Source organism: Dromaius novaehollandiae, chromosome 1 (genome assembly GCF_036370855.1).
Source record: "Dromaius novaehollandiae isolate bDroNov1 chromosome 1, bDroNov1.hap1, whole genome shotgun sequence".
NCBI lineage: Eukaryota > Metazoa > Chordata > Aves > Casuariiformes > Dromaiidae > Dromaius > Dromaius novaehollandiae.
In genome coordinates this window covers 60,061,454-60,076,723 of record NC_088098.1, presented here as the reverse complement: position 1 = coordinate 60,076,723, position 15,270 = coordinate 60,061,454, and the positions used below count along the sequence as shown (strand labels likewise).

General features: G+C 45.4%; 1 protein-coding gene across 2 annotated transcripts in view; it reads right to left on the bottom strand.

Moving 5' to 3' along the window:
• AKR1D1 (aldo-keto reductase family 1 member D1) overlaps positions 1-14,616 on the bottom strand; it is a 35,883-nt gene extending 21,267 nt beyond the window's left edge. Inside the window, exon 1 of one of the 2 annotated variants that reach the window (XM_064514069.1) lies at positions 14,405-14,616. In XM_064514069.1, coding sequence (XP_064370139.1) covers positions 14,405-14,497 — 93 coding nt within the window. In that variant the 5' untranslated portion in view covers positions 14,498-14,616. The remainder of the gene's footprint in view (positions 1-14,404) is intronic. The other variant, XM_064514065.1, reaches the window with a different exon arrangement.
• Between the last annotated feature and the right edge of the window lie 654 nt (positions 14,617-15,270).

Below are 15,270 nucleotides of genomic sequence, written 5' to 3'. Positions count from 1 at the left end.
CGCAATGAGCACACAGAGCTGTAGCTTCAGATGCTAAGCTCAGGTTGACTAACAGAGACAGGGGGGTCAGGTCAAAGCTCTTGTGAGCTCAAGTCCAGATGATGACTAGTTATGCAAAAGAGAAATAAAATAAAGTAGTGTAATCGGTATTTTCTATATAAAACCAGATTTTTCTAATGGTGTGGTGTTTAGATCTCTTTAGACTGTTTGATTTGTGTCATCTGAGTGTATGAAAGCAGAACATTTAGAGGACATTATTTCGATACAGGGATTTATTTTTCTTCCTTTTTCTCCTTTTGTTGAAGAGCCTGAAACTGGGCTTAGGGCCTGATCCTAGGATTTCTTCTCTCTTCTTGTCGCACCCTTGTGAGATTACCTGAACGTGGCTCCCAATTTTCCTGAAGTTGTAAGGTAAATTCTGCAGAGCAGGGAAATGTTGGTTATTGAGTCGCATCTTTTCTCAAACATATCAGCCATTTTGTTCAATAGGAAAGTAGAAAGAACAGGTAAAGAAGATATATTATCATACTTAGGGGAACAGTATAATTGCAGACTTAAAGGGGGGAAGGTAGAAGAGGAGAAAACGAGAAAGCTTGCAGTTATAGTGAACTTCAATTGCCTTTGGCTGAATCAATTAAATTATGTAAGAGTTGAACTTCCGTATATTTCTTAATCTTTTGTATGGAAATTCTACACCTCTGTACAAATAACCTTGTGAAAGACTCCCCCATCTCAAAGATTAATCTTATTATTTAGGGGCTTGCGGGGGCTTTCTTGGATCAGGTCTTGATTAGCAAGGACTGGAGATGAGTTTACATTAAATATAAATGTTTTCATTGCATTAGTTTGTTTACTCTGATGCGGCATATTAGCTCCAACGACTCTGGTCTAAGATGCTTCCAATAAAAATGCAAGGAAACCTAGGGAACGGTTTTTGGAAAATCCTGGCCGTACTGAACCCTCCCAGCTGAAGGTCAGGGAAATTTGCAAGTCTGGAAACTTTATACCATATGTTTATTTTCATTCTAATGGAGAAACTATCATCTCTAGCATTTCACATATGTAATTCTTTCAAATCCTGCAGTAATGGGCTGTGGTAAACTCTGCTGATGAGTTGCACAGGCCAGTCATATTGTGGTTTTGTCACTTTTTAGAAGTGTTGCTCTATGTATCATATCTTATTCCATTGTTTCCTGACAATCTTAAAGCTGGATGACTCAGATTACCACTACTTCATCTATCTTTCCATCAGTGAGGGCACAAACCTTGATCTTTCCCTACTATCCAGCTGTTTAGCCCAAGACATGTTAATCTTTTCAATCTTTCATGGAAACAAAGTTCTTAACTAGCAGAATAGAATAGTTAGAGGCAGTGACCAAATCAGAGGTTGCCAGCTAAGAACTAACCATTACTTAATTGCAGATAAAAGTGTGATAATATTGCTCTTACATGTCCTAATGTATAGAGGTTTGCACTTCTATAACAGCTCTTGGTGGAGCAGTGACTCACAAACTGACTAGTCACAGAACAACCGTCCCACCTATTTCTAGCAGGGGAGTCAGACCTTGGCAGTCATACTTCAGGTTATGCATATCGTACGCAATATGAAATGCAGTTACTTAGGCTGTATATTCATTTCAGGCCTTTCTATGCATTCTCACACCATTTTTCAAATGGACAGGGATCGTGTTTAGAGCAGTACAAATGCTCGATGGTGCACTAAAATTTCTTGGTGTTACAAACCTTTGGGCTTCATCAGTAGTAATTCAAGAGGCTTGGCCTTAATACAAGTCTTTGCTTCTTTATTGCTTTTTACTTAAGTGTAGATAAGAGGTATGCTTGATCCTTAGCTGTAATTAATGTTTTGGTTTCTAATCAGTGTGCCTTGCAACCATGCTCCTTTGATCAAGGACTGTTATTTTAGAACTGGAATTTTATAACCACTTGTACACTGTAAGTCAGATTTTTATCTTCACTGCTCTGACATTCAGTCACTAATGTGTGCCAAAAAGATCTTAAATTTATTACATATATTCTGATAAAAGAAGAGCTGCTCAGGTGACTAGAACCACTTACTCTATCACTAATAAGTTCTTTAATAGCATCTAAGTTATTTTTAAGATTATAGAGTTTAAGGAAACAACACACACAATTATTTCCTCTATCAATCTTTTTGATAGCTTGTAAACCTACTGATTTACAGCCAAGCATGACAGGTCGTACCAATATCCACTTCCTTCAGGTTGCATGGTAAATAAAACTGGCAGAAGGCTAGAAGGAGCAGGCTTGGATTTGTACCTTCATTGAAAGAAAGGATGAAGCAACTTGGCCCCTTTTTCACAGATGAAGTAGCCAGCTGGCCAGCCACCACATTTTATGAATCTAAAAAAGCAATGTGCTTCATCAGTTCTGTCTGTCTGACAGGGTCTGCTCTCTTTTCCTCTGAGACCATGAACTTTTTTTAAATGTTTTTTCCAGACAACAGGGGTTGTCTGGAATCAGACATCACATCCCACTTTGTCAAAAACTAGTCTCCTTCCCTTGAAAAATGCAAAGCTTCAGTTTTGCTCCCAATGATCAAGCAACCGGAGAATATTTTTTGTGCATACATAGCCATGAATATTACTGTTTCCTTTCAAGTAGGATAATATTTGCTTAGCGGTGTTTGTGGTAGTCCTACTCATTCCTGTTATTTAGCGCTGCGCTTTGACTTCCTGCTTCTGTTCTGCTTTTTCTATAGCATCCTTTTCTGGTCTGTTCTTTCTATGAGCTTTCCCACTGATAGAAAGGGGTTTTTGGTTAACTCCAAAGACAAAGCTAAGAAGATACAGTAGTGGCAGATTGTAGCCCTGCAGGACTGCATAGACAGGAGGTTTCATAGGCAGTGCTTTCAAAAGTCTTAAGATCACCATATTCACTTATTCTTTATTGGTCCATACAGTAAAGGAAAGCAGAGTCTGTCTTGGGCTCTCACATTCTGCTGCACCTCATTTCACATGCGCAGTTTTATTGAGTTGCATCAGTCCTGGCAGCATGTGAGAGCCAAGGAAGTAACATACCAGGGAATAAGCAGTTTGCCCTAGTCCTGAGCAGCTCACCTGCTTAGTGCAGTGGTATCCAGTCCCCCCATCCGAGACTAATACTCCTGGGAGGAAGAGCTTGAGGTGTCGGGGAAGACGGGCCCATCTCCCACAAGAATCTGAATTTAGCTACAGCTAAATCAGTACAAGGGATCCAAACTGTGGGCTAAGCGCTGCACTCCTAACCTATAATTTAAGATGTGAAGCTGCTGTTTAGGAATCTTAGTCAGCTAAATACAGGAAGGAGAAAGTGGGTACATGTCAGGGCTTGGAGCCTCCTTCGCCAGAGCTCTGCAGTCACGAACAGATTCTTATGCAAAGTTTCTAGAAGGCCAGTTGCTTATTTCCATTCGCCTGTTTTCTGGACAAACTGGCAAGGAGGACTGGCTTAAGATGTTAGGAATGGAGCACAGAAAACATGTAATGAAGGCATTACAGGAAAGCACAGGTTGAGTTTATAAAGCCAGAGAATATAAGCCACACAAGGGAACATTCTTAGAATTGTTTAATCTTGTAAAGGAGAAGCTGTACCGTACACCTCTTTCTTGGAAAATGCAACCACCAGCACATCTTTCTCACATATGCAGGATAAACTGGCTTTCATCCCCCGGAAGTATTGGCAACCACCATCCAGGAAGCAAAATTCAGAGAAATGATCTCGGCAAAAGCAGGTAGAGCTAAGAAATGAGGTAGAGAGCACAGCTGACAGCTTTTGGGCTGGGCACTGAGAGGCAGAAGCTGCTGTGTTGGCCCAGAACTTTGCTCTATATCACACAGTGCATTACCTTAGGCAGCAGATGATATCAAATGCACCCAACGAAAACTGGGGAGCGGTGATGTTCTCTGCCTCGTGTCATGTTGCGAATGAGTGTGGACAAGGGGTGGCTTTCTCCACTAGCCCGATGTCCTTCAGTCAGTGTCCTGAAGCATGAAGTTTGATCACCCATACAACACCAACTTAGATTGCATAACTAAAGTTTTAGCATTTCTAGAATTCCTGTTACACTGTTATTCTAGGATTTAGCCACAGCTCTGTTCAGGAAAACCTTATTATTGTAGCTCGCAGAGACTACCGGAGTTATTTTTACCAGAGAAGTCAAAGATTGCAGAATAACCACTTTTAGGATCGCTGCAACAGAAATTGCACTTAATGCAAATTAATTTAATGCAAGCCTAGGCTAAAGGGTTACCACGCTCCTCTTCTGGCAGCTTGAGGATTAAAGCAAGCCAAGCAAATGCTGTGCACACCAAGGTCTCATACTAACTGTGCTAGCCGGGTGGACTGTGGACTGTTTTGTCCAGAGCTGTCCACAGTTGTGTCACAGACTGTGACAGTTTTGAAGAGCTGGAGGACACAGTAGACAGCTGGCCCACCCTAGAAAATGAATATCTAACTGCAAGCGTGGATGCTATCAAAGCATCCTTCAAACAAAATATCTGATCCCAGGAATATGTGAGGAACAAGGGAAAGATGAAGCACCAGTCTGTGCAACAGCACAGGAGAACTTCCACTTCATTCCCTAGAGTTAAAGGGGGGAGGTTTCTTGTGCCAGTTTGAAGAAGTGTTCGCAAAGGCAGATGTAAAGCCTGGGGAATTCCACCACCTAGTTAGCTGAACCAACAAAAGTTGGCTTTGATGAAGCTTGAAGAGGCGTTTTCTATGCAATGTTTCTCAATTTTGATAAATGTGGCCTCCTAGGTCAACAGAAGACAGAACCCAGCTGTTAGCTTCCCGTATGAGCTGCAAGAACACGCTTATGCTGTTCTTCGGGGAACTGCAGTGAATCAGGGAAACATGGGAGTCCAGAGCCATATTTAACGTATGGAGTCAGTCAGGGCCATTTTAGAAAATGGAGCAGGTATGCCTGGAAAATAGGACTCTAATTGTTCTTGCCAAAAAACTTATCTTTCAATTGTGTTAACTCCGATGACTCACTTGTGTGGGCTCAAGTTTTCCCCATCTTCAACAGTGCCAGTGATTCCCTCTCCTGAGGTTCTCCTTGAAGACTTATCTTCAGTAAAACAATCATCATAACTTTTATTTAGATAAAAGGGCTTTCCTTGTGGTGCTGGAGCAGCGACGAAAATCCAACATGTTCAGAAAGCCAGAGAAAAAGAGAGAAAGTTACTTTTTGTTGTCAATATTTGCTATTGATATTATTGCATGGGTAAGAATTAGCTTTGCAGGTTTTGGAAGAGAAAACAAAAATATTGAAACAGCTAGTGCTTGTCACTGTGTGACATAGCTGTGGAATGAAAAAGGTCTGCTTCCTCTGGTTAATTCTCAGAGAGGAATCACTAAAACTGTTTTTGGGAAGTGCTACTGTCCTAAAAGCTTATGTCACAAGCCTATGTCACAGTCAGACATCTAGCTCAGTGGGTTATGCGAGCATCTGACATCTACTGTCCGAAAGCCATACAGAGTCCCAGCCAAAGTTGTCATCTCCAAATGTTGTCTTGCTCTGGGAATGTTTCTCTCTGGAGCACTCTTGTGTGTGTCCAAGTCTGCACGTGTCAGCACAGCACTCAAGAGCCAAGTGAACCAGTGCCAGGTTGGCTGTAAGAGCCAGCTCCTTGGCTTGGATTAAAGAGGCATCACTACACTGGGGCCAGGTGATTATCTGGCTGTCAACAATTTCATTAGTGGAAGTGCTGAGCTTTGCAGGACAGGAATATATCTCTTGGTCCTGGCACATTCTGAAAAGATTTTCATGTGGCAGCTAAGGTGAGACCACAGGTTACGGGTTTTAGCTTTCCAAGAAGCCTTTTCTTAAAGCTTATAGTTTAAGGCATGCTCAGATTTGAGGAGGGAGGCAGGAGTAGTTCCGAGCACAATCTATTCAGGGCAAACTAAAAATTCTACCATTTTCTAAGACTAGTAATTTTGTGTCGACTCTGCTCAGAAGTCCTCCACTGGTCGACGGACTTTGTAGCTAGAAAGTTAGTCTTTCAGTTGCCCTCATGTGCAAGGATGGCCCCAGCCTCATCAGGAATTTTACATGTTGATCATTTCAATAAATGCAGCTTTTCGTCTGCCACACATGATTAGACACTAATTGTGTTCATAGCTGGAATCACCACAGAAGCCATTGGCACGACACAGGGATTAGTCATACTATCAATTCGTTTTCTATTAAACTTTAGGATTCATAGAAATGAAGGACCTCAGAGATTTTAGCAGAGAAGATACATGGAAGCAAACAGGTATCTGCTGATTCCACACTGTCTTAGAATCATGGTTTTTGGGCAAATCAAACTCATGAGAACAAAGCTTATGTCCTCAAGAGAGTTATATGCAAGAACCATTCATCCAGCTTGACACAGGGTAAAATGCCATTTCATCAAATCTAACTTACTGGTAAAAGGACTGTTCTTAGGAAAAAGCTGGGCGTTTCTGAGCTTGCCACATTTCAGGAAAAAAACCCAACAAAGCCTTTTCTGATAACCTGTTTTTTCTAATTAGATGACTTAACTTTCCTTTCTTAATAAGATAAAGATGCAATCTTGCTTTTATGCAAGCCAAAAATGTTCCATTGTATAACATGAAATTACAAGGAGTTAGCGGGAACTGAGGCATCAAGAGGTGGTTCCAGGCAGGAAAGGAGACGTTATGGCTAAATACCAAGTTCAAAGTTTTGAAGGGACAGAAATGTAGAAAGACTGCTCCAGCAGCAAAACAGGAAAGTTGTACGGCAGAGCATAAAAGGCTCTTTTTGTAGGTGGCAAGTATACCATTAAAGCATATATAAAAGGGAGCTTTAAGATGTGTCACACAACTTTAAGGTTTTTAGTGGAAGTCAGAGATTAAGGTAGAATTTGAAACCCTTTTGATTCAGTGCATTTTTCTACTCTGTACCTTCACCTATTCCTCTATTACTATTAGAGGAATGATCTGTGAAAAGCAGCATCTTAAGCATTCATCCCTCATCCTCTGGCATATTTGCCATCTCTGTAGCAAACAGCGGGGATGGATTAAGGCTATACTACAGCTCAGAGTCACTGAAGCTTCTTGAATCCTCCCACAGATGCCTTCTCCCATCGTTCCTTAGTTACAGTGCTTTTGCTCGTGTTTCCAAGTGAGCAGCCCTGCTCCCACCAGAGAGCCATGTTCTGCTGCTGTCTGCTAAAAGCTGCTGCCTGCTACTGTGCCTCATTGAGGAATCTGCGGACCAAATAACAAGAAATCCCGCTTTTATTCACTCTTGGCAGCTGGGTCTTACCAATAACTGTGACTTAGTCGAGGAGTAAGCAGTAAAATCTGACAGATTAAGCAATGAGGGCATCGCTCAACACAAGTATACTAGTAACAGAAGGAAAGGCAAGCAATTTACTGTCTCTGCAAGCAGAATTGTCTGAGTGCGGTCCAGTCCTTCAAGTATTAAACTAATTAAGTCATAACTTTATAGTTAAGTGATCTTGCTGCAAATGTATGGTGTATGGACAAATATTATTCGGTGTGAAGACTAGGCTCACAGTTTACTAGCAACCAGGCAAGAACCTCTGGGACTTGTAGCAGATCAGGTACAGCTCTCCTCCTGGGTTGGAGTAATGTATCTCCTTTCTTTCTGGCCTTGCCTCAAGTACATAGATCTCAGTTTGGGAGTATGGTTTTAAGACATCCTCAGAGGTCAAGGAAACATAAGACCAGCCTCTGAAACATCTCAGAAATCCCAATCCTGAAAGACAGTATGTTGTTATGTGTAGGCCAGTCATAGCTCTGTTGCTCCAAAGCAAGATTCAAGAAGACAAGACAAGACGAGTCAGTACAGCATGAGTTAATTTCTGCTTAGAAAGCAAATGGCTTGAGAAAGCCATTCACCAAAGGGCCTTTAAAGAGACACAGTGTCCTTTGGAGAAGCTGGTCGGGGGATATAGACCAACGACTTCAAAATAAAACTTTTTTGTTTTGAGGACTTACTTTGTTTCTTAAATTCAGGGGATAAATACAAGACTCCATAGCCAAATATCCCAGCAGACTCCCTCCAGTTCTATTCAGGTCAGGTTCCCACTAACCTTTTCAGGGATGAAAAAGGCAAAATCTGTGCCTAAGGCCTAAATCTGTGGTGATTTCATATAGGGGCATAAAGATTGGTTCATTAAAGAGCTAACTTCAGACTCTTAATATTTGCTGAGTTAAAACACATATTCATTTGTAACTTTTCACATTAAAAGGACTGTGGGATTAAAAAACCACTTTTTTTTCAATAATATATTATGGAAAGTAAGCTAAGGCTGTAAGGACATATGTTATGGCAGTTCCTGCTCTCATCACTGCCTCTATTAGCTCTTTCAAGAAAAAATCTGGAAGCTGAGTATAACAGGAAGTTTACCCCAGTATGAAGAAAGCAAACAGCTGACTGATTTGGAGATGGAGAAGTCTGTATGGATGAGATCAGGAAGTTGAAGCCTATACGCTTCAACCCTTTCTCTAGAGAACTCAGATATCCATCCCTCCTTCCAGGGACTTCCAATATATGATCTATTTCAGTAGATCCCACAGATACACCATCCTTTATGCACAGCTTTGGGTCAAGCCAAGCGACTTCCTCCACTAGCCACCTGAAAACATTGCTTTCTCCATGTTTCAGAAGTTGGTGATGGCCAGGAGAAAAACAGAAGGAATTAAATCATGTGCAATTCCCCTTTACAGCAGTTCAGAAATCTGAACTGCATCACGTGAATGTCAGTTACTACCCATTTTGACTTAAAGGTAGCCTATGGCCAGCTCCAAAGAAAGGCAAGCCTGCAGCAGAGATGCAGTCCACAAAATTAAGAGTGGCGAAATAATTTATGTGTGTGCACCCTTATGTGAGGAACTTCGGGGTATAAAAGTTACTATATGAGCACTAGGGGCTTTGCTCCATTACTGGGCCCATGCAGCCAAAAGTTATTCTGCTCAACTTCTAGCTTGGGTGTAAAAAGTATTTCAGGGTGCCAAAACAGTGTTTTGACTTATCCAAACCAGATTTTTCCCTGGTTGCTCAGACTGGATGTGGGAGTCCTGGATGAACTCTTCCTCCCCCTGATTCAAAACAGCAATCTCTTTTTAAACAAAACCCAAACTGTCTAAGCACCCTACCATTCACAACAGTTGCTCTGTTGCAGTTAAGGATTTTGGGAAGGGTCTTTTTCCTTGCTGGTAAGATGTCACGCAGTGCTCTTGGGTGTTCAAAGCCCATGAAGGAAAGTTATGGGATTGGTTGGCAGTGTACTTTCCTCTCCAACTTGCATGTGTTTCTTCTTGCCCATCTCAAGCTATCACATACCCCAGTGATCATGTTATTTCTCTGGGCTCTGTGATATGAGTTTAATCCCTGGGGCCACAGAAGAGGACTGAAACTGGTTTCCCACAGCCTGTGTGGATTCCCTAACCAACCGGCTATTCAGGAAAAGGCAACTACTACCTCCAACTGCTTTAATAATCCTTTGATTCCTCAGCTTGTACTGCCAGTGCCCAAAATGAAATGCTTTGCCATTTGTTTTGCCTGAAACTATTCCATGAAACTGCTTCCAATTTATGAATGGATTTGGCTACCTCAGAACCTCATTTTTAGCAAAGCAGCAACTTGCCAAAAACCCTTACCCAGTGCTATTCTTGAGCGCTTTGCCCAATCTTATGTTTCAGAAGCATTGCCTGTGTATAGTGTGGTTGCTACAACCTTCCCTCCAACCCCTCTCCTCCCTCAGTCAAAACAGGAAGGCAGGAGAGGAGCCGTGGCCAAGGCCCCTTGACCTTCCCGGGAGACAACTAGTATTTATGTGTAGGCACTGGCTTGATGATCTGAGCTATGATGACAGGGATGAGTTATAAAGTGAAACTGGCATAAGTGTAGTTTTAACGAGACGTAGGATTTCCGGGATTTAAGATTGTTTTTAGCACCTTTCTGCTCAGCGCCTGCTCGTCCCTGCTGCCCTGCTATCGTTCACCACGCTGGCAACCGAGCAGTGGCGCAGGGGCGCTGAGACGACTCATCCGGCTCTGCTGCGGGATGGGGCGATGCCTCGGGTTCATCGCTACTGGCTCTGTGTAACCCTTGGAGAAGGCTGTCCTCATCCTCCCTCCCCACCTGCCCCTGACAGCTGCTCTCTCCCTCTTTTGCCCCTTCCCAACCATTTAATGCCGTGGAAGGTTTTTGGGTCAGCGGCGCGGGGGCCTTGGGGAGAGAAACCTGGAGGCAGTGCATCTGCTGGAGCTGCTGCTGCAGGTGTGGGACCTTGCCAGAAGGATCCGCGCAGGCAGGCAGAGGCAGAATTGGCCTTAAATTTTAAAGCCGTTTGGAGGGCCTTGGTATTCCAGATTCAGTGCTCCTGCTGCCGTTCCCTCCCAAATCCATCAGGGGGATGATGTTTGGAGGAAGGGAAGAAAGAAAAGAGGAAGAATTCAGCAGCTGAAATTTTCAACATTTTGTTTGAATCATGCTTGCTAGGACCAGCAGCCTAATTTATGGTAGGCAGGACTCTAATATCACTTACACATTTCCTTCCCTGCATGAAGGAGAACATAAAACTGACTTCAACTCATTGGAATCTGTACCAAAAAGAGAACTAAGCTTTTAGTTGTAATGTAGTTATTATCATCCCTTAAAAATACAAATAGGAAATATCAATTAAAGCACCAAAAATTATTTTAAGTGCTTTTTTTGATAAACAATCTAGATTTATTACTAATTCTATGACCCAGGGAAGAAGAGTCCTTTCTTTCTGCTAACAGGTGAGCTGATAGCAAATGGATTCATTGCATTTTCCTGCTGTGCTAGGAGAATAAAGCGAAGAGACCCTCCCCCCCAACATTGCGCTATCGGAGTTTTCAGTCTCAGTGAATTATCTTAATTCTTGTCATCCTGACCTGTACCCAGTCAGAAGAAAAACTCCCTTTCACTTGGGGGGAAAAAAGCTTTCAAGAAAATTAATCTGATTATCAAATACATCTTTTGCAATGGTCCAGCTCTGTTCCAGTTGAGTGGTGTGCTTCACTGAGTCAGTAAGCTCACACACGGGACCAATCTTTGGTCAACAGACGACGACTTTTTTTTTGTTCAGTGTTTCACAATTACAGAAGCATGACTTATCTTCCAAAGTTGTCTTCAGAAGAACAATCAAGTTATTTAAAACTAGCTAGGCAAGCTGCTGACACACTTCAATTCTGAATGCACTGCTCTGCAGTTTATCTTCACAGAGCCCAAAACATGAAAGCTGGCCTCCTGCCTCTGTTTCTTGTAACCAGTCATCAGAGAAACAGATTTCCCTGCTACTCTGCTAACTAGATACGCCTGGTTTGCTTAACTAGCAAGCGCATTCCTGCACTTCAGGAAGAACACTTAGCGCTCGATACGAGCTACTGGGCTACAGCACAAGACTGAGAAAACAGATTTGTTTTGGACAGCCCACTCTGACGTGGAGGTGCCAGGGTGGATGACCTTTGAAGAAAATCTGCATCCAAGAGCAAGATGAATAATCCGACAAGTGAATGGCTCTGTATTTTATATCAGAGCACAAAATGACTAGAAGTTGCAGAGATCTGACTCATGAGCAGAAATAGCATGCTGGGGATGGCTGGTACCGCTACCACCACCAGTTGCCTGCCCCCACTGTTAAGGAATGAGTGGCTCAGACGCTGCTTCCTAAGCGATTCATCCACAAAAGATTACAGCTAGGCATTTTGGGGAAACATGTCAAAGCTAGTTTCTAACTTTGCTTTTTAAGGCAAACCTTCAAATAGCCCTGAGTTGCCACAAACCCTTTCAGCTCTCCAGGCAAGAGGAAGAGGACAGAAATCTTGCCAGGCATCCCTGTGGAAGTGGTGCCAGTCGCGAGTCAGCACTCGGCGGAGCAGCTTGTCCCAGCTCAGCCGCGCTTTGCTGTCAAGGCAAGACGTTGACACAATCCCTCTGATCTCTCGTCGGGCAAGCAGGCTTTCTGAGGTGGGTGAGCTGTAAACTATGACCTATTTAAATGTCCTGTCCCATTACTGATCAGCAGCTACAAACAATCCTGCAACCGCATTCTCCCAGCTGCCTTCTGCGACAAGCTCTCTGACTCAAACACACAGTCCTAATCCTAGGCTAATACTTCAGCCCAGTTCCTCCCAATAGACATAATAGTACTTCACCTGGTCTTCTTAGAAAAAGGGGGTTTTTGCAAGTACCTTGTAAGTGCTTCTCTACTTCTTCTCAGCTTCTCCTCTCACCAAGAACTTTCTAACGTGTTTATCGCGTACAGAGGGAGACACAGCTCAGAATTAAATTCCTACAAATGTGGAGAGAGGGAGAATCAGGGTTTGGGTATGTGTGCCCATCCTGACCGAGGGTGCAGTTACACAGCAGCTTTAACTGCTCCAAATTTAGAGTTGCCATGGCAATGCCCTGTCTGCACTATCCTGTCCCCTTTCTTTTGTCACCAGAAAAGAAGAGAGGTACATGTGAAGGGATGCATCCAGGGGCTGAGTCAGCTGGAAACCAGCCCTCCCTAAAAATGACTAGTTTTTGCTGGAGCAGCTCCCTGAAAAGGCTCACTGCCCAGCTGGACCCGCAGGAGGGCAGAGGAGGGAGCAGGACTACGCAGGGCTGGGGGAGAGCGAGCAGGATTGTCACTGTGCGGATTGAGAGAAGTCTGAACTTCTGCAGAGTGAACTCTTAGCAGGGTTACATCGTTGCCAACAAGGCTGCCTCTGAAGGCACCTCCCCACTCCTGTGCTGGTGGGTTGATTTTCCACTCAGTGCCTGGATTGTTTTAGCTAATTCCACAGCTTCTCACTACATCTCATCAAGACTGCAGGTGGGAAGTGCAGCAAGGCAGGAACACCCCTTCTGGTAGCAGCCTCACTTAGGTCAGCTTAAAGCTGCTGTGAAATTGCAACTCGAGGGCTAAGGGCACGGTACACAAATCTGGAAAGGGACACATCAAGTCTGCTCAAAGCAATTTTGTCACTGAATTATGCAACATTCTGCTTTGCTACTTTAAAGCTCTTTTTAGAGATCTTAAGTTTGTTTCACTAACCCTTATTCAAAGAACACCACTAGATGAAAATGTCTCCAAAAAACTCTAGTGATGTAGGTGACAGTGCCTAGCCCCTGAACTGCAGATAGTGTAGTCGCACTGGTTCTCCCCAGGTAAGGCAAAACAGTCAGACAGGAAGAACTGCAGCATTAGGGACTTGTTGCACCCTTTCTGCATCACTTCTGCTATGCCTTCAGCAGAGTTTATTGAAGATCTTCTTTTACATTGTTATTAATATGCTGTAGTACAATTGGTGATTAAGTGACTTTAATCAATGGTTTTATTTTTTTTTAAATCTATTTTAAAATATCTTGTGGTACACACAATGTGGTAATATTTTGGTATTGTGGTACACACAATGTAGTGTGCACAATATTGCATTTCAGCTCTGATGCTATTATACAAGAATGAATCTGGCCCCAATATCACTTTTTGATCGGTTCTTTCCTCTCTTTTGACGAGCACAAAGATCACTCAGTTTAGGAGAGTGCAAGGCGGCAGCTAGCAAGTTGGCTTTGCACTGCCAGGTGCACGGACAGAAAAAGCATCAGGTGTGCTTCCACAATTCTGCTGCAGCAGAAGCTGCAACAGTTCCATGGGATGCCTGCCCAGGACACACAAAACCAAAGGATTTGAGAACGGTCTGGCCGCTGGCATTCCACTGTGGGAGCCACAGGAATCAGGATGTAGGAATTTGGGTCTTTGTTTCAGGAACATTCCTTGGAAAGTGTCAGCGCCAGCTGCGAGATGGCCCGAAATTCCTCATCTTATCTGTGCCCGGCGCAGCGGGGCCGCCGCTGCTAGGGGCACCCGCGCTAGTTGTATGTCAAATTCCTCCCCCACCACCACCGCCCCGGCCCCGGCAGCCTCCAGCCCGCGGGGTTACCCCGGGATGCCGGCGGCAGCGCCGCAGCTGCCCGCGGAGGGCCGGCAGTGCCGGCGCAGGGCGCGCTGCGCCGCGGCCCGCTTTCGCCGCGCTCACAACTTCGGGGTTGCGCGGCAGCGCCGGGAAGCAGCAGCACCAGGCGAGCTTGGCATACTTTACAAAAAAAAAAAAAAAAAAAAAAAAAAAAAAAAGAAATCCACACGCACAAGAAACTTTCCCTCTTCCGCGCGTCGCGCACAGAAAACATCGTCAATGGGAGAAGTCGGCTTCCAAGTTTGTGCGGGGAAAGGCGCAAAAGGGAAATCAGGGGAGGGGGGCAGACGCGTGGCCCCGGCTCGGCGGAGGTCCGGATGCGGCGGGGGCACCGCGGGGCCCGGGCAGAGCCGCCGCCACCTGCCCCGCGAGGGAGGCGGCGGTGCCGGCGGGCCGCGGCGACACTTACTTTCTTGGGGTCGGCGTAGGTGCCCAGCCCCAGCAGCGGGATGCTGTTCCCGTCGCTCAGCGGGATGCGGTGGCTCTCGGCCGTCAGGCTCATGGTGCCGGCGGGGCGGCTCCGCAACCTGCCGCGGCCCCTGCGCACCGGCCGCCGGCGCCTCTGCGGGGGCTGAGCCACGGAGTGCCCGCTCCCGCCGGCCGCCGGCGCCTTTTTGGGGGGCCGAGCCACGTGTGCCCGCCACCGCCCCGCGCGCCGCCCCCCGCGGTCCCCCGCGCCGCCCCCGCGGGGCCGCGCCGCCGGCAGCGCCGAGCAGCGCAGCACCGAGCAGCGCAGCGCCCGGGGGGGCCCCGGCGGCGCCCGCCCCGCGCTGCCGGGAAGGCGGGGGTGGTCGGCCGCTGCCGAGCAGAGCTGAAGGAGTTTTTCCCTTGGCGGTGTAGAGCCCCTTCTTTTTTAGGAAAAAAGAATCCCGCACGGGGGGTTACCGAGAGGCTCGCTTTGTGCGGCGCCGGGACAGTTTCTCCCCCTCCTCTCTAAGGGCTACGGGCCGCAGGTTAAAAACTGCTGCTTTAGGGACAAGGCAGAAATGAAGAAAACGGTAGGCGCAGGGGACAGCTGGGTGGTTCCTCCGCCTCAGGTTCCTCGCAGGTTCCTCACGGGCTGCTTCTACTCTGCCATAGGAAAGAAGTACGTTTCCTATCAGTGATCTCCCAGAAGGGGACAATGTCCATTTTGAAATGCAGTCCAAGCCTCTTGCTGTCTTCTCTGACGCACAGGGTGATGGCTGTACACCACGCTGTGGAGATGTCCCCTGTCTTGAGCTAGCTACTTTGTATTCTGCACCTGCGCCTTAGCTGCCTTCTCCCCGTTTAATC